General features: G+C 36.3%; 1 protein-coding gene across 5 annotated transcripts in view; it reads left to right on the top strand.

Annotated features, from left to right (window-relative positions):
• Positions 1-24,233, top strand: part of SMARCA2 (SWI/SNF related, matrix associated, actin dependent regulator of chromatin, subfamily a, member 2) — a 122,694-nt gene that overhangs the window by 12,399 nt on the left and 86,062 nt on the right. For 4 of the 5 annotated variants that reach the window (XM_026100510.2, XM_064501868.1, XM_026100511.2 and 1 more), the window contains 5 exons: positions 4,630-4,753; positions 12,638-12,967; positions 13,826-13,927; positions 16,222-16,471; positions 23,544-23,670. In XM_026100510.2, coding sequence (XP_025956295.1) covers positions 4,630-4,753; positions 12,638-12,967; positions 13,826-13,927; positions 16,222-16,471; positions 23,544-23,670 — 933 coding nt within the window. The remainder of the gene's footprint in view (positions 1-4,629; positions 4,754-12,637; positions 12,968-13,825; positions 13,928-16,221; positions 16,472-23,543; positions 23,671-24,233) is intronic. The other variant, XM_026100512.2, reaches the window with a different exon arrangement.

Below are 24,233 nucleotides of genomic sequence, written 5' to 3'. Positions count from 1 at the left end.
TATTTGACTGGATTACAAAGAATTATATGATGCATATAGAATTAAAAAAATCTGAAGTATGCAGAAGTATAAAAGAGAACTGACTGAGATAAGTTGATATTAGTAAATCATAACTCCCACAGTTTGTTTACTTAACATTCAATTTTTAAGTTAAAGACTCTGTATTCAGATGGCAACCAGAAAACTGGTCCATGGGAGAGTTTACTATTGATTTATACAACTTTACAGTTATGACAGAAGCAATAAGTTAACCATCTTTCTTGCTACTTTCTGAAGTAATCTTTAGACTTGCCAATCAAATTGTCAGGAGAATCATTAGAATTCTAATTTTTACTGAAGTATGCTGTGGCTGTGAGACAGCTCTAGTAGTTCAAGGAGACATACGTAGAAGTCTGTTGGGAGGGGACAAACCATAACAGCCTAAAAGTCTTCTGAGCTGAAAATACTTGGAAGCCACAAAGATAGTTGAGGGAAGCATTGTTATGTGGTTGCCCTAATGTTATTCTTCCTGAGCATCTACTTACAGAGGGCCCTTTTGGAGGCATATCATAAAGATAGATGGTTTTAGTCTGGGCTGATTCAGCTGTCTGTATGTGCTTAGCAGCTGGGCCACATGACTTTAACTAATTAACTCTTAGTTATGACAACAATATATGTATTTAATTTTCATGGTTCTTATTTGAGGGAGGGAAAGAGTACTGTGAGCTCTGGGTTTATTTTCTCTTCTGTTTAATCATAACCTGAAACATAGTGACTTCTTTTGTGAATTTATAGTGGAGTGTACTGTAAATGATTACTGACTCTGGAAAAATTAATAATACTGCCTGTGACATCATAATATTTTGCTAAAATTGAATGACAGTAAAAAGTTAAAAACAAAAAAACAACAACCCCCCTATTTTTATGTATTATTTGTTCACTCAAATGTTCCATTAAAACAAAAAGCAAATGTTTTCCCCTTTCTTCATTAGTTAATAGATCTGTGCACATTAGACATTTTATGTACCTTAAGGTGCTGTTTTAGTCCTGAAAGTAACACCTTTCTATCAAGCAGATATGTTTCCAGCATTACCTGTGTTGTATTTGTTTACTTAATTGAAAAATTAGCAGGGCCCTAGAAAAAAACCTACCTTTTAGTGATTTATATATGATAAACAGGATTGTTGGCCAAGTCTCTACCGCAAGGGCAACCAGGGTCAGTCCCATTGTCCATTAGTTATGCTCTCAGTTATACTGCGCAGTTACGTGATGACAGACTGCCATGTGGTCTATAGAATGTTTCATTGTTTGTATAGAGGATGCATGATCTAGAATAAATCTAGTTTTATATTTAGCTTATTGTCTCTGATTTCAGGGCCAGTGGTCTTAATTTTTTTTAAAGGAGGAAGGAAGCAGAAAGCAAAAAAAGACACCTTAATCTCATAGTTTTCGTAGAAATAGATCAAATAGTGATTTAATGCAGTTTGTGAGAAGACCTTAATTCCTAAATGAAGAGCAAAAGTGGTGTAGTTAAAATGTTCACTGTACTTTAGGCACTACTTAAAATGCCAGCTCTGTAAGTATGGGCTTGCATATAGTTAAGGGCATCCCTTGTGATTTCTGGAAGCACTGTTCTGCAGTAAGCCTATTCCACACCAATTCTTACTTACATGGAACAATGGAAAATAGTGATGTATACCCAAGATTGACTATGTCTCAACTTTGTATTTCCCTTCTGTTCTATGAGAATACCAAAAGAAAAGAAGAGAACCTCACAACAGTGGTGCTGTTTTGGTGTTACATGTTATATTTCTCATGCCAACGATGTCTTTGAGGAAGACACCTTTAATAATTTATACAGGACAGAAGGATTTACAGAAATTGCATGGATGTAAGGTCCTTTCTGTTGAGTTGCATTTTTTTTAACCAGTTCTGTAGAGTTAATGTTATCATCCAACTCTGTAACTATACAGTGGTTCAAAGAGGTTATGAAAAATAATCATTTTTCAATTTTTATAGTCCTCTGCTGAGTTGTCTCCTCTATTTAATAGGGCTTTTTTCATGGACAGCAGAGGTGCTATCAAGTTAAAAGTACATTTGGAAGCACAAAGCCCTCTGCGTAAGTTAGCAGCATTATAATCATTAAAAAAATTTTTATCCTTAAATGGAGAAATTTATGCCATATTTATCTTTCGTAGCTTTGCCAGTAAAAACAGATTAGAAAAGGTTTAATTGATTAATCTGTTTCTAATGAATTGCACTTTCAGTTTCTCACAGCATAATTTCTGCAAACAAATAGAAGCAAGCCCTTTTTATTTAGGCTCCCTCCGATTAGGCTTGAAACATTTCAATTGACTAGAGGTTTTGTTTATTTGAAATATTTCTCTAAAAGAAAAAAAAAGAAAACTTTTCTTTTATTCAAGTCTTCCCACAGAAGAATTCCTCCAATTAAAGTTTCTCTGTATCACCACAGATCTTTATTCTTTAGTTTCTGTTTGTTTTTTCTTTTTAATTCTCTTTTTGAAAAGGTAATTCTACCCATGCATTTGCTTTCCTCTTCACTGCTGCTCTTACTCTTCACTGGTGCTCTTTGTTAATGTCAGCCCCCCGCCTCTGTCTTCCATGTGCTACTGCTCTTGTGCCCTGGCTCTGTGTGCTGTGTCACATCTTAGTCTGTTCAGAGCTGCCCACATCCACAGAGGGTTCACTGCTGCTGTCCACCAGTGCAGTGACACCCATCCCTGCAGTGACACCACAGATGTGTACACTATCAGAGTCTTCTGCTCTAGAAAGGAGGTCCAGTCTTCTGCACAATCTCTGCTTCCTCTTGGAGGCTCTAAAGATTTGGTCCTGGACACGTACCGTGATGAAATAAGGTGCAGATGTATCTGCTTTACTGATGTTTTACTCCTTAGCCTCTAGCTCTTGGCAGTTACATGTGAACTGTGTGTACAGTGTTGGTTGCCTCTGTAAGTAAAGGTGAAGGAAGAGGGAGTGGTCTTCCTGCTTCGGAAAAGGGCATTGCGTTTTACTTGGTCTGCACAGTCAACCTACTTTCCATGTGTAAATTAATTACCTATTTCTACATCTCTAATCCATACCCCAAGCTTTTGTAATCAAACATAGCTTCTCAAATAACAGATTTTTTTTTTTTTTACTGATACAAGTTCTTTTCATAAATTTTTTCTTATTGTCTTGAAAACTAAATGATTTCGTGAAAAGTAAGAAATACATGTTGCTTTTGTGTAACTTCTTTCATTTTAGCCTAGAGTTTCTGATAAGGAAAAAATCATACTGGTAAAATCTTTCAGAAGCACCATTAAGCCAAAGAAACAAATGTTTACAGATATTTTATTTCTTATTATTCCAATGGAAAGTGGGAAAATTACATGAAGGATTTATAAATTAAAATTTAGAATTTTTTTCCCCTCTGTGCATAGAAAGAATGACTAATGTTTAGTTCTGTTTAAATTGATTCATGTACAACAGATTGCTCAAACAGAAGAAATGCAACAGTCTCTTTTTTTATATCTTCATGTAGCTTCTTTTACATGCTTTCTATTTATTGACTGTGTTTTCCATTGGAATAAGTTTTCCTAAGTCTCTATCTTTTTTTTTAAAAAGAGTTCTCAATAAATAGGTGTGCATGAAGATACAGCAGTCTGTGTTCACAGTAGGTCTTGCAAGAACAGCTAATATTTAGTATACATGCATGTATGTATTACAAAGAGGAGCAGAGTTGCAGATTTTAGTAGGGAGAAGTGAAGGGAATGGTGTCAGCCTTTTTCTTCCTCGTACAAACCCTTGCAGACATTCTATGTCAGTAGTTAATGAGCAGAATCTCTCTCGTGGTTAGGGACCTGATGGAATTTTTGCTTTCAGGTATACATTTTTGGTTTTCTTAAGACCTCTTTTCATTCTGATGTTACTTTTCACCTATTTTCACATCTAGATTCCTGCAGTTTCTGTTGGGAGCCTTTTCCATTGCCTTCCATGCCTTCAGCATATCTTTCTGACCCCAAGTTGCCTTCTCTTCACTTTCTTAAGGAGGCACTTGGCCCTCTTTTGCCTTTCAAATACCATTGAGATTGTAGTTTTTGAGGAGTGAATGAGGTAACAGTGACTGTAGGGGGCAAGTATTTGAACAGAACCAAGTCTTCCTTTCTCCTGGTGCCTTTCCCTGTTTTTTGCCTACAAAGAGGCTACCTCCTGCAGTGGAACCTTTATGTTTGAAGAGAAACAGTGTTTGGAGCATTCCAGTAGAACAGTGACTGGAAGGGCAAAGTTTGGGTTAAAAATAACTCAGGCAAAGCCGCAAGCTGTACCTTCATGACTTGGTGTGTGTTACACTGTTTTGTAATATGAGGCCAGTACAGTTCATGTGTTTGCATTTGGACAGTTTGCCTCCCTGGCATTGCCCAAAGCACATAAGGGACGGGGAGAAGGAAGGAACAGAGAACACTGCAAGCCTTGCAGTGCTTTGCTTTCCAAAATGTCTGATTCTGGGGATGAAGTTTCCCATTGTATTTACTTTGAAAGAGTGTTAAGAGATGTTTTTTATTTTCTTTATGTACATGTGTAAATTCTGAGTTAAAGTCCCTTAAGTTTTTAAATGTTATCTCTGTATAAATATTTATTTTGTTTTCACAGACCATTGATGGCTTGCATGAAAAAGGAATGGTTGAAGACGTTCATTGTAGCTCCATGAAGAGTATGCGACCTCCTCACCCTGGAATGGGCCCACCTCAGAGTCCAATGGACCAACATAGTCAAGGTTTATACATACTGTGCATGCAATATGATTTTGGGTCCCCTTTGTGCCCCAAAGAATCATAAGTAACATGGAACGATTTTCCAGTTATTTCCTTTCTGTCTTGTTTGGAAAGGATAAACTACAGTATCAGAGGGTGAGGGGAATAACTTAATCCCCTTGCTGTCTGGAGTGCTCATCAGTCATGTACTAGAAAGAAGCTGATCCTTTTGGATCAAAGTCTGTGCTTGGGGCAAATACGTGGTTATAGGTTGCAGTTCACATTTATAAAATAAATAGTTTTTTCTGATATTATGTGGCTATCATAAATGTAAATGCATTAGAATATGACCTGTCTTAAATGTATGATGAAGGAATGGTAAGAGAGAAGAATCCAAGCAAACCTGGAGTGACCTCCTTTAATATTTATCATGTTTGGCCAAGAGCTGAACCAAGTTGTTGCCAAAAATTGTTACCTCAGAAAATAGAAACTCATTTCATCACAAAAATTCTGCATGTCTTCTTTATGTCATTTAGCCCGCAACATAAAAGGACATGCCTTCTCTAAGCAGCTTAGTATGTTGGAGATTTAACTGGACTGGTAACAACTGTAGTATTAATTAGTTGAGCAGGTAAGGTTTTGTATATTGTATGATTAGTTACTGTATACCAATGCCTGAAGATACCAACTGAAATTAGGGCCCTAGTTTGCCTCTCTCTGTACGAATCTATTAATAGATGGTCCTTGTTCGATGAATTTACATGTTTATAAGACTGAAAAAGAGAAATGGTGGGAGGAGAAAACAGGTGCAGAAGATGACTTTACCTGACTTGTGTGACTTTCCAGTATCAACTAAGTGAAGTAGAACTGACTTTTGAAGGGACAAATTCTTCCTCAGATAAAACTTTTCGCACTGATTTCAGTGGCATGCATAAATGCTTATCTGAGAGCAAGATTTTAACTGACTTTTCATTCAGACACACTGGTTTTCTTGTAATGAACTTATTCCTTAGAATGAACATTTACTCTGAAGATAAAAACTGGTCCAATTTAAATACAATGTGCTGGTAATACAAGAACATAAGTTGCAAATGCTTCAAATACAGATAGCTGTAAATTGCTTTATTCTTTTCTGTATTTGCTGAGACCTGACTTTGGAATTGTCTTGCTCTGCAACAAATAATGTTACTAACAGCTGCAGCAGGCTAAAGACCGCGGATCCGTGCTCTCTTTTTGGCATATGTCTGCAAGTTGTACAAGGTAAACAGAGAATCCTGGAGCTGTAATCTAAGCATGCTTTTTAAAGAAGTAGGGAAAAAAATTGTATATATCCTATTTTATATTATTGTTGAACTTTTTCAGTTTTATTTGCCTTTATGCCTCCCTTTTCTTCTTTCCTGATTATTTTCTCACAGAAGAGGGTGAGCAGAAGAGTCTCCTCCTACACATGTTGGGGAAGGTCTCATCTAGTGACCTAGTAACTTCTCCTCTAAATGTAGATTTCTAAGATAAAAAGCTTACTTTCTTAATAGCCTTTCAAACTATTGGATACTTTCAATCTGACTTACCAGGGGATTAGGAATCTCTAACACAATCATATTCCTACAAGTTTTGAGAAAATAGGCAATGCAGTAAGAGAGAGTGAGACTATCAATGCCTGTACTGAGAGGAAAAAGCCAGCATGAGTTCTCTGAGTATCCATGGTGAGACGCGTTGTGAATCTCGTAATCCTGACAAAAGCTCACTAGAATTTGGTGCGCTATTAGAAACCAAAGACTTAGTATAATATTCATCTCCTTGTAGGTTCTCTGATGTCTGATGGCTGTGTTTACATTGCAGTTGTGTAAAATTTTAAATAAGATGCAAGTCAATTAGAAATCGTATCTTGTTAGTTCTAGCTCTCTGGAAACTTTTTTGTTCATTGTCTATTTGCTTATGGGCCTTCAATTGAAGTAGGTAAATATATGCACTAGTTAACGCTGTTATATTCAAAAGTTCAGTGGAAAGTAGCTGAGGAAGTTCAGAATGCCAGAGAATGGATGATCCTAAATTTCTGCCATTATTTTGAAAGTGTAAACAAAGGCCACGGGTCAGGAAATGACAGTCAGCCTGACACTGATTCTAGGCAAAATCAGAGAAGGTTGACATACTACTATTATTTAATTCCATTGGACTGTGTGTATAATTTGGGTGATTCAGAATGGTTTTATGGAAAAAACAGTCTTGTCAAACAAGACTGTTCGACAACAGTTATGATCTACTCTTTTTAAGGAGATCATAAGCTAAGTTGATCTCTTAGAGTGTTGTTGTATTGTGTATTTGTACAGTAGTTATGAGAGTGGATTCTGGCCCATATGTAGGACCTCTGTATGCTACAGTAAAGCTAGTGGTAGTAACGATAGGCACAACTTTGTCTGCCAGGTAGACTTACAGAATGCATTTGGCTTGCTTCTCTATGACACTTCAATTTAGGAGAGAAATAACACTAAGTGAAACCAATATAACCTGTATTAAACAGATTCCATTTAGCTAGTTAAGTGGCAGATTATAAAAAAATGTAAATAAAGGATCAACATCCAGTTAGGGATATTTCTAGGTAAACTGTATTTTCGGTACAACTATATTCTTGGTTCAGTGTTGTTCAATATATTTGTCAGAGATCTGGAAAAAAATGTAAGATCAGTGCTGACAGAATTTGCAGGTAGCATTGAGGTTTAGCCATAAATAACAAACAGGTAAATTACAAATGTTGGTCAGCATGCTCAGCAGAGTGGGTTTATTTCTACAGCATGGATTTTGACACAGCCAATAACATCATATGTCTAGGAGCAGTGTAGTTTTTGTGTAGATGGTATGAGACTCTATTATACAAAGCAGTAATTCTGAAGGGAGTTTAAGTTGTCATGGCAGACTTAAATGTGAGTTCTCATATACTTTAGTCATGAGATGGAATGTACTACCTGCATTCATAACCAGGGGCATATTAAAAGAAAAGCTGTACCACCTTTGCTAATGAATTAGGTGAGAGCTTTGTAATAGTATTGTATTCTATTCTTATGTCCGCACTTCAGAAAGAAGTTGGAAAATTCTGCCTTGTTTAGAAAGCACATACGTGAGTGATTTGCGACTTGGAAGACTTGTGCTTTTGCCTTGAGAATGTTAAACTCAAGTATTTATTCTCTCAGGGAGAGAATTAAAGGATGTCTATGATCAATCTGAACATTTCCAGTAGGTAAAGAGGCTTGTAATAAGTGACTTCTATGTCTAGCAAAAAAGTGCAATGGATTTCATGCTTGCAAGTTTAAATCGGACAAATTCAGACCATATTAGATATCTACATCTGACTTAATGAAGATAATTAACCTTTGGGACAAGGATTACCTGAAGATTTGGAATATTTTTTCTATCACTTGAAATTTAAGTCAATACTGGATGTCTTTCTAAACTATTCTGTAGACCAAAGAGAGAAGATTGTTGTAGAAAGTAAAGTTTGGTCTGTTTTAGCATGTTATATAGACTGTAGTAATTGTAATGATCTCTCATTACAAGAAATCTGTGAATCTGTAAACAGGATCCAAGACTCTGAGGAGAAGTGGTAAGCTGGAGGAGGACAGAATGTTTTGAATTTTTGGGCACTGGGAAAATGAATAGTCTTTGTGAAATGCTGTTGTTCTGAGTAGAACAGCTGTAATAAATACACAGGCAGTAGTCCTTCTACATGTAGTTTACAATTAAAATTGAGGACAAAATCAGGTTTCATTTAAATGTTGAATGTTCTAATAATGTAATCTTTTCGGTAGTTTTTTTTTCTTTAGAAAAAGGTCTTGCAAAAGCGTGTTTCTGAGTACAAAGGGCATTTTTAAGTGAAAAAATTATGTATCAGAAAATGTAGCAAGAAAATTGTAGATGTAAAACATGCTCACAAATGTAGGTGGGCAGTTAGAAACAAATAGGCCAACTGCATGCAATTGTGGATGTAATCTGCATAAAATGCACACAGAGTTGTGATGAACAATCTTGAAATAAAGACCAGCAAATTTATTAGGTAGAAAAGAGAATTTTCAGAGCAAATAGATACAGAATTCTGAGAGTAATGATTCTTGCAGTCTGTAGTAAGAAACAGTAAGCTGACACTTTTTGAGGTTGTGGGGCTTACTTTGATCAGCAAATCAAAAGTATGCATAAAAGCTAAATCTCCACCAACTTTGTCATTCTGCTGGTAAATGTGTATTTGCGGTCTCAGTAGCAGTAACTCTTCTGAGATGTTTGCTTTTTTTAACTGAAGATCACTACTAAAATAAGCTATGCAGATTTATTATTTAGATTTTTTTCTTGATATTCAGTGGTATGCTAGTCATGCAGAAGGTTTCTCTCGTCAAGACAGATTGTCACATTTTTAATGCAGCCGTATCCTGACAGAATGGTTTTACAAACATCTGAAACTAGTTTGTGGGGGGGAAAAAACTCCTGAATTGGTATCTGTCTCCCCAACAGTTCTTCCTTTCCTCTTTAATGGCCAAATTGAAGATGGGGCAACATTTCTGACTATTTCAAGTGACCAGTTGTCTTGAACTCATGCGTGATGTTGATGTTCCTGTTTAGTCTCAGTACCTTTCTTTTCATATTAATAGGTTAAACAGAAAGGAAAATCCATTGCTCAGAGTTCGTGTTTAGCTGATTAAATTTAGTAAGATTATTATTTAACTGAATTTGGCCTGCATTAGAAACTGTCCTCGATCTTCTGTGAAGAACTGTACTGAAAATACCAGTATTGATGTCAGATGTATGAAATTTACTGCTATTTGCTAAACTGCTAAGCAGGTTATTCAGAAAATGAAAGTTATGTTTAGCTTTTGTTTTTAAGAGGGATGGGGAGAATTTGCAGAGACAAGGTCCTGAGCAACCTGATATGGCTTGGAAGCTGTCCCAGCTTTGAGGACTTAGCATTCAATATTTTTGCTGTCTTCTATTTCACAGATTAAACTAAACTGAATAGGTTATGCAGAATTAAAATCAAAATCTGAAGTGGAAAATCTAGAGGAAGGGGATAGCTTTTTTCTGAGCAATTAATGAACTGGGTTTTTAAAAATTTGCTGAATGTTTATTGTGGGAATTCTTGTGTGCCACAAAAAATGGATCTGAAATGCTTTACAATAGCAAAGTTCAAAAAGAAGGCCAGACTCTTCTTGTCTGTATCTTAAACATTCTTAAGCTCTGTATCTTTTTTTCTTTTTTGACATATACTGGTTAACTTCTATCTTCATCCATCATTGCATGTCCTTATTCAGATCCCATGTATGCCTCACCTGTTAGTAGACTATGTGTAATAAGTATGGAAAAAAACCAAGTGGTTTGGAGACTTTATTAGGACCGGCTCATTACTGCTTATTGTCACACTGGTAAACCTTCTGAAAAGTTTTGAACTTAAAAAGGAAAACTTCCATTTAGCATCACAAAATTTAGATTCTGAAAATGCCACATTTTGCAGCTTTTATGAGAAGTTTGGAAGGCTTTTGTCCTTTCCTTGAATGTTTTACTGGAATTTAGTTTTAACCCTTACTCTTGCTAATCCTAATTTCAGTATTGCTAAGAATCCTAGTGCATAGGACTTTGAGGGAGAGAAAGAGTGTCATTAATAAATGACTAGAAACTTGAAAAAAAGTCTGCTTCCAAAGACCCCTCAGTGCCTAACTAAGCCAAAGACTTACAGCTGGAATTGTCAGGATTAAAAATAAGTGCTCGATATCTCATCCCACCTTTCTGACTTTCAATTTGGTAGTTCAGATGGGTTTCAAGGTCCTGGATCTTGAATATATCAGTGATTCAGGACTGTATGACTTGGATAAGTGTAATGTTGGGGGGTGGGGGGGGACTTTGAATAGCAATTCTCAAAACAGCGTATTTCAAAGTAGCTGTTATTTAAAGCAAATTCTGAGATTTAGAAATCTAATAGTAATGAATAAACATTGCAATAAATCTCAGATTTTTAAAGTATATAGCCATAAGACAATTTTATGTTTTACTTTTTGTTATGGCATAGTGTTTGTTCTTTTAAAGCAGTGTGTTCAGCAAGAGGGATTTGTAACTTCTCCCCTTCTTAATGAATAAACTAAAAAAAATTTCTAGGCAAAAGCAAGATAGTGGAAGGAGATTAATAGATGGAATAAACTTACGGTTATTTATCATAGCTTTTATCATCACCAATGGGTATATAAAAAATTACTATATTGATCTAGTAAATAACTTAAATAATTCAAACATCCCTTACTTGCTTTCCCTTGATTTCCTCAGCTTACTGACCATATTTTTCCCTTACATTGTTTCATCTTATTTCCATCAGAGCTGTCATCTGTCTTTGTGTTCTTTAGTTATAATATTGAATTCAGTGCATTTCTGTCTTATCTAGTCTTTCCCCATCTAAAATCTTTTTCTCTAGTATAATTCTACATCATTTTTCTTTTTTTGGAAGAACTGAAATCCTCTGTTCTTTTTCCTTTATCTCAGATATTTCAACCTTTACTTTATTGTAGCATATATTTATCCCTAGGCCCCAGCATTACTGGACTCCCAGTTCTTTAGCACTCTCATTTATCCCCTTGTATAAATTCTAGGAGTACTGGCATTCACGAAATGAGGTTGCAACTACTCCTAGATTTTGCCCTTGTAGCACGTACTGGAAGACCAATGAGAACAGTGAAACTGTGGGAGTAAAATCACTTGCTTCTGTGAGCCAGACTATGTATATATGGAGTTGGTGTAGTTTCACTTCAGAGTGTCAGAACAATAGAGGAAGAGTAGATTTAGTGTCACAGAACTCAGGATGTTGGCATGAACTTTTGAGTTTTGTGACCTACCAGTTTGTAAAGAGCGTGGAAGATTTTTTGTTTTGTTATCAAATTGATCACTTATTGTTTTGTTATCAAATTGATCACTTATCAAATTGATACAAGCATTAATTGTGCTCTACAACACAGGAGTGAAGTGGGTAAATATCTTTACTTCTTTTTCACCATTGGTGGACATCTTTAAAATCTAGCTGTATATATTGCATTGCTTGAAGGACCACTCTTTGTGTTTTTTGTGACATACTATGTAGTCTTAGATATCTCACCTGAAATTCCTTACCATCTGTTTTCATGGATGTGTTGTGAAGCTCAAGCAAATATGTGGAATTAAAATTCAAGCCTAAAACTACTGCTTTGGCAAGGGTTGTAATGGGTACAAGTACTGTTTGCTTCAGAATTACGCTTATTCTGCTGGAACTTTGTAGCGTGCCACAATCTTCAGCAGCTTCTTTGGAAGATGATGTTTTGCTCACAGTTGAAATTCAACATTCTTGAGCACTCAGGTTGTAAAAGGTATTGAATGTTGCTCATCTGACTCAAAGTTTTAATCCACATAAGCTAGAGCAACTGTGCAAAATCATGAATTGGATACTGTCTACTTCTGTTTCTGTGTGTTGGAGATTATTGGCAAAGAGGGCCCCTATCAATGAATGGGTGTTCCTTGATGTGTGTGCATCAAAATAGATGTGTAGTATTAAGCTCTAAAATAGGCAGACTTCATTGCATGTGTTTCATCATGAAATATTTGTCTGATGTGCTAATACCCCATCCTGGTACTTCTGGGTACTGTACTTCATGTTTTAGTTTATCTTCTAAACGGGATGGCAGTTGTTATTTTTAGAAATTATTGGAGGATATAATCATAGTTCTGTACAAATAACAGCTTATGTAGCTATCTTAGTATTCTAGGGAATTTAGATTACACTTCTGTTCTTGCAGAACATACTATAGCTATCCTAACTTGAGAGACATTTTTATACTGCAGGTTCTGTTAAAGAAACTTAACGGAATTTAGATATGAGTAACATGAAGTTAAGTTTGTGATCCTCTTATCTGTTCTAGGTTATATGTCTCCACACCCATCTCCGCTAGGTGCCCCAGAGCATGTGTCCAGTCCGATGTCTGGAGGAGGTCCAACTCCACCACAGATGACTCCCACTCAGCCAGGACCCATTATGCCAGGAGACCCACAAGTTATGAGTCAACCTAACAGAGGTCCTTCCCCTTTCAGCCCTGTACAGTTGCATCAGCTCCGAGCTCAGATTCTAGCTTACAAAATGTTAGCTAGAGGCCAGCCTTTACCAGAAAACCTCCAGCTTGCTGTTCAGGGAAAGAGGACCCTGCCTGGCATTCAACAGCAACAGGCTCCCAATGCCTTCAACAGACAGTCTGGTAAGTGAATCTGGCACTGTGTCATTGCCCAGGTCATTCTTCAAGTTCTACCTGTGAAAAATCACAAAGTGTGGTGTGAGAGGATATAATTTAAGACTGTATTCTGGTATCTGTGTGAATAGTGACCTTTGGTTTTAAGCTTGAGCAAGTCCCTAAAACAGGTATAGGATATTGTCAACATTGAAACAGAAGTGATTTTACTGTGATATACTCTGTCCACCCTGATTATGCCTGACATTCTTTGAATGTTAATCATACTTTACCAATTACAATTTTAGTGCTTTTCTTGGAGTGAATTTTCAGTCCTGTGTCGCTATGCAGAAAAATGGATATGAAATTTGGAGCAAATAGATTGATTGTTTTACTTTCCACAGCCTACTTAAACAACGTAGTGTGCTGTCAAGTACGTAACATAAGGAAAAGAAAAAATACTCTTACTGTGTTTCTCCTAATGATAGTAGATGTTATAGTACATTAAGCACTTTCTGGTCTTAAGAAAACTGCATTAAACACTCTGCACGTGTTGTATTTTCTGAACACTTCCATTACTGAGTCAGTTTTGGAAATTGAGGGTTAAGATGATCCTATTTTCTTGTTAATAATGGTTTTAATAACTCCACTGGTCACTTCATTTCGGTGCACGTGGCTTTGCTACTGAGTAGAGGGTTTTTTTAGAAGACATTATTTTAATATGCTTCATTACATCTATTTTTGATGGTAGAATCCACTTAAATCCATCTTTAATGCACAAAAATATTATTTGCCTGAATGGACTAGCGTGCTGGAAAGCATAGTGATTTTTGTATATTTAGAAATGCTTTGTATCTTAATAAGTTTCTTTCCTCTGTCAAATTGCAGGTATTGGGTTACATGCAATAACTGGTCCTGTAACTGGGCCAGGGCCTGCTCCAGGAATACCTGGACATACAGCTGCCATTACCCCTAAAACTTGGACTGAAGGTAGAGGGGAGTATAATGCTAATTTTATATCATACTTAGAGTTATGGATAAACTGTGCGGGTAGGGATTGGGAAAAAGAGGCAGGAAAAAGAATGGGGTAGTAAAAAGGCATACAAAAGAAATAGTGTGACCTTTACTTTGCTTAGGACTTAAATATCAAGGAGTGTCTTACCAGTTATTCAGCCATAAATGATTTGACCAGATGAAACTATTGCAGCTGCTAAGCAGCCTGAACATGAACCACCTCTTTATAATCAGAACGAAATATATAAGTTGGCTGAGGGACACCCATAGAATCTACTAAATAAATTGTGTTCTGAGCGTGCTTAATAGCAGCAAGCTTGTCTTTCCACTGTATTCCTTAATCTACTGTAAACAAAAAATTTGCCTGAGCTGGTAGAATGAGACTAACTTTTATTGGCTTGCCTTTGAAAACCACAGTGCAGTTTTTGAGGTCTAATGAGCAGTATAACTTTTTTCTATTCCTTGATAATAGTTTTTTGGATCACATCATCCACATGTGGATTTACAAGCTAATGTTGTTGTTTGAAAACAATGAAAGAAGGATTGCCTTGAAAGGAATTTGGAATCTCTAATAATACATCTTCTGTTTGAAGGGTTTTCTTTTTCTTTAGAGCCACTTAAAAATAGATACAATATTGCCAGGTTGCAAATAGTACAAGCCTCTCATGCTGTAGAGATCTTACACTGTATTAATGCTTATGGGTAAATCCTGGGACAGTGATTCACTCTGTGATAGTTGGTGTCGTAAAATTCTCTGTTAGTCAGCAATTTATGGCAACATAAAGAGAAAATAAAATACTAGTATGTGATCAGTTGTAGAGTTGCATTTCTTGGAGTACTCCAACAAATGGTTACCATTTGAGTAAGATAATGAAGAGGGAAAAAGTGTTTCTTGAGAGACTGTATGTATGAGTTTACTGGCCATGGTGTCTCCTAGCTCAAATGCTGCTACTAGGAAATGCTGGCAAGTGTGTAGAATTACTAGATGGATGGTTTTATCTGAATAATCCATTATGGCATAATAAGTCTGTCGTGTTCAACTATAAGCAGCTTACTGTTTGTCTTTTTTCATTGCTCTTTTTGATAAGAGAATTTGTCTGTCTCTGCTCTATGTTTTTGGAGGTTTTATTTGGTGTATTTTTTAAAAGACTGTGCTGATATCTTTATTTTTCTTCCGTTTTGAAGTTTTTCTTCATAGTGTTGGTCTTCTAGGACAGTCTGAATGATTTCTGGAAAATCAGGACTACACAGAGTCTTTTGGTCGGCTTTCTTTTTCCTTTTTTATAACCTGAAATGCAGTGTTGTTGAACACAGAATTCAAAGCTTGTGCTCATGGTTCCTTTTCTGTAGTTCAGTGCTGATGCGCGAATGACAAATGGTGGTCTCTGAACATCAGGGATCTTTAGATCTAGTTTTCAGGATGTTGGATTTGGAGTGAAGTTGTTGACCAGATTGCAAGCATGCTTTGTAGTTGTTTTGCCTGATATTGAGCTATTATGACTCCTCAGACAATTAAATGATATCTTTATGTTGCAGTGTCTTTTGTTCTCCATGTTGGTTTTCCTCCAAATTTGTATGCATGGATGCCTTGTTGACTTGATGACATACTGAAATCTGTGACCCTTGGTATCTATAACTGTCAGATGCTATATTCATCTTAAATGAGGAGATAATTTATTTTCAAAATGATTAGAGTCTTGCAAGATACAACAGTAATCAAATGCCTGGTATTTGAAAACATATAAGTGCAATTAATTGGGAGTTGGGGGCAAAAACCAGGCTATTTATATTTGACAGGTACTTTTAAGTACAATTGTGAGAATTTTAATATGGCTGTCTGGTTCTAACAGAGCTCTAGAAGCAAAGATACTCATGCTTGTAGTCAGGTTGTGATTGTAGATACATTCTTTCAAGCGGTGCAAGAACAATGAACAAGAGGCAGAATTATGTCCTGCACTTACATAAAATAAGTTCTAGAGTTGTTCTACTTCTTTTAATGCTAGAGTTCATAGAAAGCTAGTGAGAATGGAAAAAAAATGACATTCATTATAAAGTTTCAGGTGCTTTTATTTTCTTTGAATGACTTCCTGCACTGTCTATTTTAGTAGGTTTTTTAGTAGTGAAGTCTATCTCAGTTTTTTTTCTTCTTCTTTTTCTGGTAATTTTGAATGTTTGTCTTAGCTTCATGTTCTGTCCTGAAAAGCCACCTTGAATTTCTTACTGTGTTTCATATTTCATGTAATGAATTAAGTATTGTTTTTCTGATCCAGGCCAAGCCCCCGATATGAGCGTTTCCAGCGCACCACAAAAGCTTGCTGCACCACCACCTAGTGGGAGGCCTTCTCCTGCCCCCCCTGCTGCCCAGCCTGCTGCTCCCATGCCTGGGCCTTCTGTACCACAGCCACCGCCTGGCCAACCTTCACCCATTGTTCAGCTGCAGCAAAAACAGAATCGTATCAGCCCTATCCAGAAGCCACAGGGACTGGATCCCGTTGAAATACTCCAGGAACGTGAATATAGGTAAAAACAAAATAAAAACGTTCAAATGCTTATGCGTTGTTACTTTTTACTTTCTCCACTGATATTCCTTGCAATCAAATATGAGTTTCCAGAGAGAGACCATGTCAAAAAGAAAAACGAACCCATCAAGCTCTGAACTATGATTTAATTCCAGGCCAAGTTATGAACTAGCAAAGCATACTGGCAGTATCATTGCAAACAGGTTTAGGTTTAAAACAGGTTGAAAGATTCTGCTGGATTAGTGTATTACTTGAATAGCTGCAAAAAGTAAAAATCGAGAAACCAAAATCCTTTTAATCTACATGGAAGCCACTTTAGTGCAGAAACCTTTCAAAATTATGAACACAGGAAGTCGGAAGGGAAGAGTGGAAGTCAAAAGACTGATGAGCTAGTGGCCAAGGAAAACCAAATGATCGTAATGATCACTGGTTGACTGGACTACCGAAAGATAGAGAACATTAACAAGGTCAAGGCCAAGATTAAAAGAAAGGTTACCAGGAAGCATGATCTTTAAAAGTTTCATCCTTAGTGTCCTAATTAAAAGATGATGTATTATATTCGTAACAACATATATGGGGTAATGTTCCTTATGCATTTCTGAGGTTGTAAGTGAAACTGCTCCTGTCCTCTCCCTTCAACAGGACTATTACACAGTTGCCCTTGAGAAGCTGCGGGTGAGAAGGAACTTGACTTGCACCTAAAATATGTTTCTGGACACTATTAGTGGGAGGAAAGAGACTGCACATGCCCTATTTGCTTGGTTTGGAATGATGATGCATCTTCCAGTTACTAAAACAATGAGTTTTTAAGGGAAAAGTAGCCAAAAGGGATAGTGAACACACTGAAGACAGGATTTAATGATTTTTCTATCATGAAGGTGTTCTTCCTTTTCAGATGCAGTAGGGAGTGTAAGTGGTATGGACTTTGGTAGGATATGAAGTGTTTTAGGACCTAGTGCCATGTCTAGAGTCCAGGCCTCCAAGAAGAGCTCTCACACTTGTGTCAGATCATGCTTACAGGATTTCTTGGCATATGCTTGTCATTCTGTCAGTTTCAATGTTTTTATGTAGGGCTGAATGGTCACAGCTGTTCCAGTGTGAGTAAACATTGTGATCTAACAGTTTTTTCAGAAAACCTGTGGGATGCACCATAATATGGTTTCAGTGGTGCTCTGAGTGAAAGCATTATGTAGCATTAACCTGAGCTAGGAATCATGTGGCCCAGTATAGCGTAACCTTTTCTGTATCCGTTAGCCTCTGTCTGCTCCACACACTGTTTGTGCCAAATTATTATGATCTAGTATGCATAAATGGATGGAAGTGAAGGGTGGAATAAAATAACTGTGGTGCATATACTAATGTGTGGAACTGGTTGCAGTTTCAGTGTATCTAGGTTCTAAATAGCCTGATCTTCTTGGCAGAGTAAATGAGGTGGAGGCTAATCCTTAGTGTTGAACATTGCTGGAATTTGGGGTTGTTTTGGATGCCAGAATGCTTAGAACTTCTGAGGTCTTTTCATTATTTAAAAGTGTAAATAACATCAAAGAAAAGCTTTGAAAAAAGCAGTTTAACAGTTTTTATGCTTTGGGTGGTACTGGACTTAGCTTTAGTATATAAGTAGGTTTAATATAGCAACGTGAAGTGTTCACCCTTTCCTAGTAAAATGGTAATAGAAGAAAATTAGTAAAAACATTTGCATCCTGATAAATCTGTAGTTAGTAATAGCTTTATGAAACAGTTGTCCCTTAAATTTTGTCAGTAGATAACTTTTTTTTAATAAAAGAGAGCATTATACTATGAAACACTCAGAAAACTGGCTGAATTACTGACCTCTTCACAAAAAGACAGAAGTATCACATAGCTGCTTAACAGCTTCCCAATTCAAACATACAGACCGAAAAGGTAACATGTTTGTATACTGCCTCATTGTGGGAAGTCTGATCGAGTTAGGAATTCCTGTAAATGGCAAGCTATGTTTACTCTGTGGCTTTGAGCATGGTGTTTCTTGACTAAAGATATGAAGCATGCTATTGGGGACCCTGTCTCACATTCAGTTACTGCTAATTTGTCTGCTACACAGTAACAAGTTACTTGATGGATTATTATGCCATTTCTGTCAGTGTATATGCACCTCCTAAGTGGTTAATAGTAGACTTTTTTGGGAAAATAGATCCTGCTCTATACCTTTCTGTTTTTTTATGGATCACTTGCGTAGCTTGTGTATTAGAGCATGTGTTAATTGTACACAGGACCATATCATAAACATGAAATACTTTAGTTTTTGCTGTTACACTAAAGAAATTACATCTACTTTTTTCCAGTGACAGCAGTTCCTTTTTCCTTACACTTCTTTGTTACCAGGAAGTTAGGTAGTTTGTCTGATAATTGATCAAATGGGCACGTAAAGGTATGGTGTAGCATTCTTATCCATTAACCGTGTGTTAAATAGACCACTACATACGAACAAGCAGTAATGGGCCTATACAGCTTGCTCTGAAAAAGCTTTGGATCTGATGACATATCAGTGGACTACTTTTTTCTCCCTGAAAAGCCTTGCTCTTATTGTAAAAAGGGCTTTGGAATAAATTAACATAGAGAAAGAAAACTGAGAGTTAATGTTGCTGTCAAATTCACCTGACTGTGCCCAGCAGCTATTTGCAGCATACGTTGCTTTGAGGTGGGATTATATGCTAATTGTTGTTAATCCCTACATGACTAAAGGTGGGTGAAGAAAACCTTACATATTTAAAATCTTTACTGCTTTAAGAGGTTTCAATTTTTTATACGTCGAACTTGCTGTGCTCCTTGAAATCTAGCCAAAGTGATGAACTCATACCATTTTACTTTCATAAAACTTTCCTTAACGCTTTCTTGAAAATAAAGTACTGCTTTTTAATCTTAAATTTCCAAAATCTAATAATGTGCAGTATAATTTAAAGTCATTCCATTATGTGGAAAGATTTTTCCCACCTTCTCAGCACTAATTTTTTTTAAAAAAGCAGTTACCAGTGTCCCGGAGAATGTCAGTGGTTTCTTTTTGTTATCTGAAAAGTCTCCTTTTGTACAGGTTCATTGCTTGCTGCATGGCATCCATGCTATAAAAGTTTAAATATGCAAGCATAACCTATGTAGTTGACCAGAGTAAATGAGGAGGTGGTATAGATCCCTTTGCAAAATAACCAATGTATGTCTTTAGCTGTAAATGCATTAGCCACTTTCTGCATGGGGTGAAGATAAATTGCTGAACTGCAGAAATTAATTAAATGTATCCTTTAAACAGGGTTGGATTATATCCTTCAGGTGCTTGCAACAGGCATCTAGAAAACCTTTTTCCATGGATTCTGTTGTGATTTACATAAGTAGCTATTAGTATCTTTCCATGAAGATACGAATAGTCCAACAAGTTATCATTCTCTTTGAAGATTAGAAGGTGACTGTAGTTTTAAAATGCCTTAAGTAGTAGTTGCATTCACATGAGGTGAGATGTCTGTCATGAAATTCTTTTAAAAATCCTATTACTACTGAAGAGAATATAATTAATAGTTCTAGGAAAGTCTGAAATAAAACTGCTAAATCTGTTACTATTTTTTTGTAATTTTGTGTGTGAGCCATCTGGCTGCCATTTCTCATTCTCTTCATATGTACGCTCTAGATTTTCATTAGTATTTAAACAGTTTTAACATGGATTTGTTTTGAGAAAGTAGTGGACTTCTTGTGAGAGTTTACTGAGGTAATATCTATACTGATTTACAAATACTGTTGTCTTGCTACTTCTTTCTTGTGTCTGGATTATGAATGAGGTGTAATCACCCATCAAAGAATTTAAGTGAATTGTGTAGCTCTGTGAAAACCTATGTTTTTGCAATCATTTCAACATATGGAGGAAAAAAAAAGGGGGGGGGGGGAGGAGGAAAAATGATCCCGGAAATGCTAAACTGTTTTATAATTTAATACTACGATTTTACATGCATTCATCTCTGGTCAGCCTCTCTACAAACCTGGACTGAGAACAACAAAGAGATTGATCAGCAGTGTGAAGAGTTTCTTACGTAGGGAGAGTTGGGCTGCTTAGAGTGATGATGGGACATGATAAAAAAACCCTGTAAAAGCTTGTGTTGTATTTAATCATATCTCAAAAATATGCTGTATTTGGATTTTTATTGATAACTTAGATGACAACAAGGTAAACTCCAGCCCAACTTTGGCTTTTGTTGTAAATTTTACTGTGTAAACTTTTTTTGTTGTAAATTTTACTGTGTAAACTTTTTTTGTTAAGAGGCACTTCCACCTATTTTTATATCCACACTTATACTAGCAGAGTGTGTCATCCATTTAGTTATCCAAAGCAATAGGCAGCAGTAAGGGGAAGGTGGATGAATTTCTTATGCTCATCCTATAGTGCAAGAAGGAACGTTCAATACTGATTTAAAAAAAGAAAAAAAAAAGTTCTGTATTCAGCTGCCTTATTAAGTCCACAGTTCAAAACAGAAGCTTGGAAAAGTTGTGACTGCTCCCCTCATGAATGTTTCATTAAGTTCACTAAAACCAGGATTTGGCCTCATCTGTTTTGTAGTTGGGTCACTTAGAAGGAGCATCAGAGCTATTTGGGGAGTGATATAGATAAAGAAATCATAGTTGTGATCTGCAATTACATCCATGTGTAAATAAGCAACAGGCAGAGCACCCGTTTACAATTTAGAACAGTATTCTATTTGTACATCACAGCTGCTTTTTTTGCATGGATATATGATTGTAAATTTAATTGCCAAGGGAATCACAAGATTTCTTGGGATTTTGCATCTCTAGTTCCCCGAAGATCTCAGTCATGGGGCAGTCCAGTTACAAGTGGAATTGTACAAAAGGTGTGTGGTTTTTTGTTTTTTGTTTTTTGTTTTTTGTTTTTTGTTTTTTGTTTTTTGTTTTTTGTTTTTTGTTTTTTGTTTTTTGTTTTTTGTTTTTTGTTTTTTGTTTTTTGTTTTTTGTTTTTTGTTTTTTGTTTTTTGTTTTTTTGTTTTTTTGTTTTTTTGTTTTTTTGTTTTTTTGTTTTTTTGTTTTTTTGTTTTTTTGTTTTTTTGTTTTTTTGTTTTTTTGTTTTTTTGTTTTTTTGTTTTTTTGTTTTTTTGTTTTTTTGTTTTTTTGTTTTTTTGTTTTTTTGTTTTTTTGTTTTTTGTGTATTATAGACCTACTTGGAGGAGCAGAATGTGTCTATGTCATTTCATGAACAAATAATTTTGCTGTAGTAGTCAAACTTCAATGGACCTGGCCAAAAATCTATAGCTTTCAGTAGAACTTCTTCTGTTCTCTTGAGGACAGTAAAGGAGTCTTCTGCAGCTTTGCAGTATTACATCCTTTTTGCAGTTTCAGGAACTTCAGAAGTCTTTCAGGAAGAACCAAAATGAATAGTTGTAGAGTTTTTGGAAGGAGTTTTGGAAGGACTACTGTTACGGAACAGATATTTTATGCAACTTTATAAGTAATTCCAGTTGCCTTTTGGATGATACAGGAATTATTATGCATATAGTTACTGTGGGCTACTAATATCTTGATTTGCTAGCAAGTTGTTTATCAGAATTTCTTAATGTTCTGTTAAGCAAGTAGTGGATTTCTTGTATCTATTCTGCTGTGGTAGAATAGAGGTAAATAACAGTTTGACTGTCAGCTTATCTGTAGAAATGAATTGGTTCCACCCATTAAATTCTTGTACTCAAATTTCCAGCAGGAGTTTATTTGTGTGCCTGCATGTGTGGATTAGAACTTGTGTTTTCAGACACAAGCTTGTTTGTTTATTTTCTCACTGTGGCATCTTTATCTCCTGCACATGGTGGTTCTGGCAGTATGCTGTGGTCAGAGAAAATGTGCCTTTTACTGGGGTTCCTTTGAGCATGGGTACCACTATGAGAAACAAGTCATTGTATTTGTTACTCTCTGCACACTCGGCAGATTGAGTATATTGCTGTCTCTTGCTCTGACTCACCAGGTTCAGCCAGTGTGTCTGATCTGGGATCCACCTTTCAGCTGCAGGGCTGGCATGTTAATGCTTTTGTGCAATGCGTGAGTGAGAGGGTTGGGGAGGTGTGGAGGACGAATGATTACTGTGTGCAACTGTTTTCCTTCTACCTTCAGGCTGGTTCCAAAGTTCTTACTGCAGAATAGCAGCAGACACCTGTTCCTAACGAAGTCTCATGTTCTATGCTCTGTGAAAGTAAAAATGGGGACTTTGAGTCGTATACAGTGTAGGGAGATTAGCTATCTTCCCATTCTTGTGCTTTTAGGTTTCTCACCTGGGGAAAGAGATAACTCTTCCCTTTCTTTTTCCCTGCCCCCCTTTTGAAGTGTGTGAGAAATGGAGGGGACTAATTCAGTTGAACTTATATGCAGCATTTAGATAACTCAAAATTTGGGGATCTGTCATTGTAATGCCTTAGCAAAATTTGCAGTTCACAAAAATACTTATTTGTAAATCAGAAATGCTTACAAAACCTATGTAACTTTTAGCTCTATGATCTTGGTTTTCAATGTGAAAAATAAAAAAAAGTTCTTTCTGGCTTGTGCATTACTCTCTTGAATTTGAATGGATTTGATTAAGGATTCTGTAAAGGAAGAGTGAAGTAGATCTGATTTACAGTTTAATGGCTATGTAAGTGCTAACAAATTTATGAACAAAGTAAACAAACAGAATTCTCAGTGTTGAGAGGGAAAGGATTTGCTATGTAAGAAAGTTCCATTTGTGCTTGGTGACTGACTACACTGTGCATAAAATAGTACTTGTCAAAGAAGTCTAAAACCAGAATTATCTTGTATAACTAAAATGAAATTTCCGATTCACTTTTTACATATACTTTTAGCCAAAATTCAAATAGGGGCAGAGGAGAGCTTTCATTATTTGGCAATTTATTCTCTAAATGGGAAAGGACGCCTAATTTCATCTCCATCTCTGCAAAAGCCTGTTAGTTCAGAAACAAGTAGTAAAAGTCAAATAAATAGCTGAGATAAATTGCCTGTTTTTACTGTGTAAGTTTGATAACCTCTCACAGATTTCTCCTTGTATCTTTTCTGATCCTGTGTTTATTTAGGCTTCAGGCTCGAATTGCTCACAGAATCCAGGAACTGGAGAACTTGCCTGGCTCTCTGCCTCCTGATCTGCGAACCAAAGCTACAGTGGAGTTGAAGGCACTTAGGTTACTGAATTTCCAGCGCCAGGTAATGCCTTTTGCTTCAGAGAAGTTCTTACTGCTAAATATCATGATGTGTCTTAGGATGAATTGGCAAGAAATTTTACCATAGCACTGAGCCTAACCAGGAGATTTTTGCATGAGAGCAAACTTGATGATAAGAAGCATTTTACAGAAACTGCTGTTTAACTTAGTCTTCATTTTGTTTATTTATTCAGAATGTCTAAGTGTTCTCTCTCGTGCTTTATCCTCCAGTCTAAGATGTAACCTTAGAATTGCATATTTCATACCAAGCCAATTTTCAACAGAAGTAACAACATGCACCTCTTTCTGGACATTCTTTATATTTGTCGTGGGTCCTATTGTTTTGGAAGAGTTGTATGCTCTTGTTGCTTATCTTATTTCTGTGTGATCTGTTTTCAGATTTTCCACTGTCACACAGATTTTTAAAATTAGGCTTAACAAGGTCATGTCTAAGATATAATTTGGATCTTGAGTGTATGTGTAAACATAAGAACTTCAGAAAGGGAAACACAGTACCAGACACTTATGGGCCCCTTGCCACTGGCTTTCCTAGGTAATCTGGAAGAA

This window comes from Dromaius novaehollandiae, chromosome Z (genome assembly GCF_036370855.1).
Source record: "Dromaius novaehollandiae isolate bDroNov1 chromosome Z, bDroNov1.hap1, whole genome shotgun sequence".
Taxonomy (NCBI): Eukaryota; Metazoa; Chordata; class Aves; order Casuariiformes; family Dromaiidae; genus Dromaius; species Dromaius novaehollandiae.
This window is presented reverse-complemented; position numbering and strand designations above follow the sequence as displayed.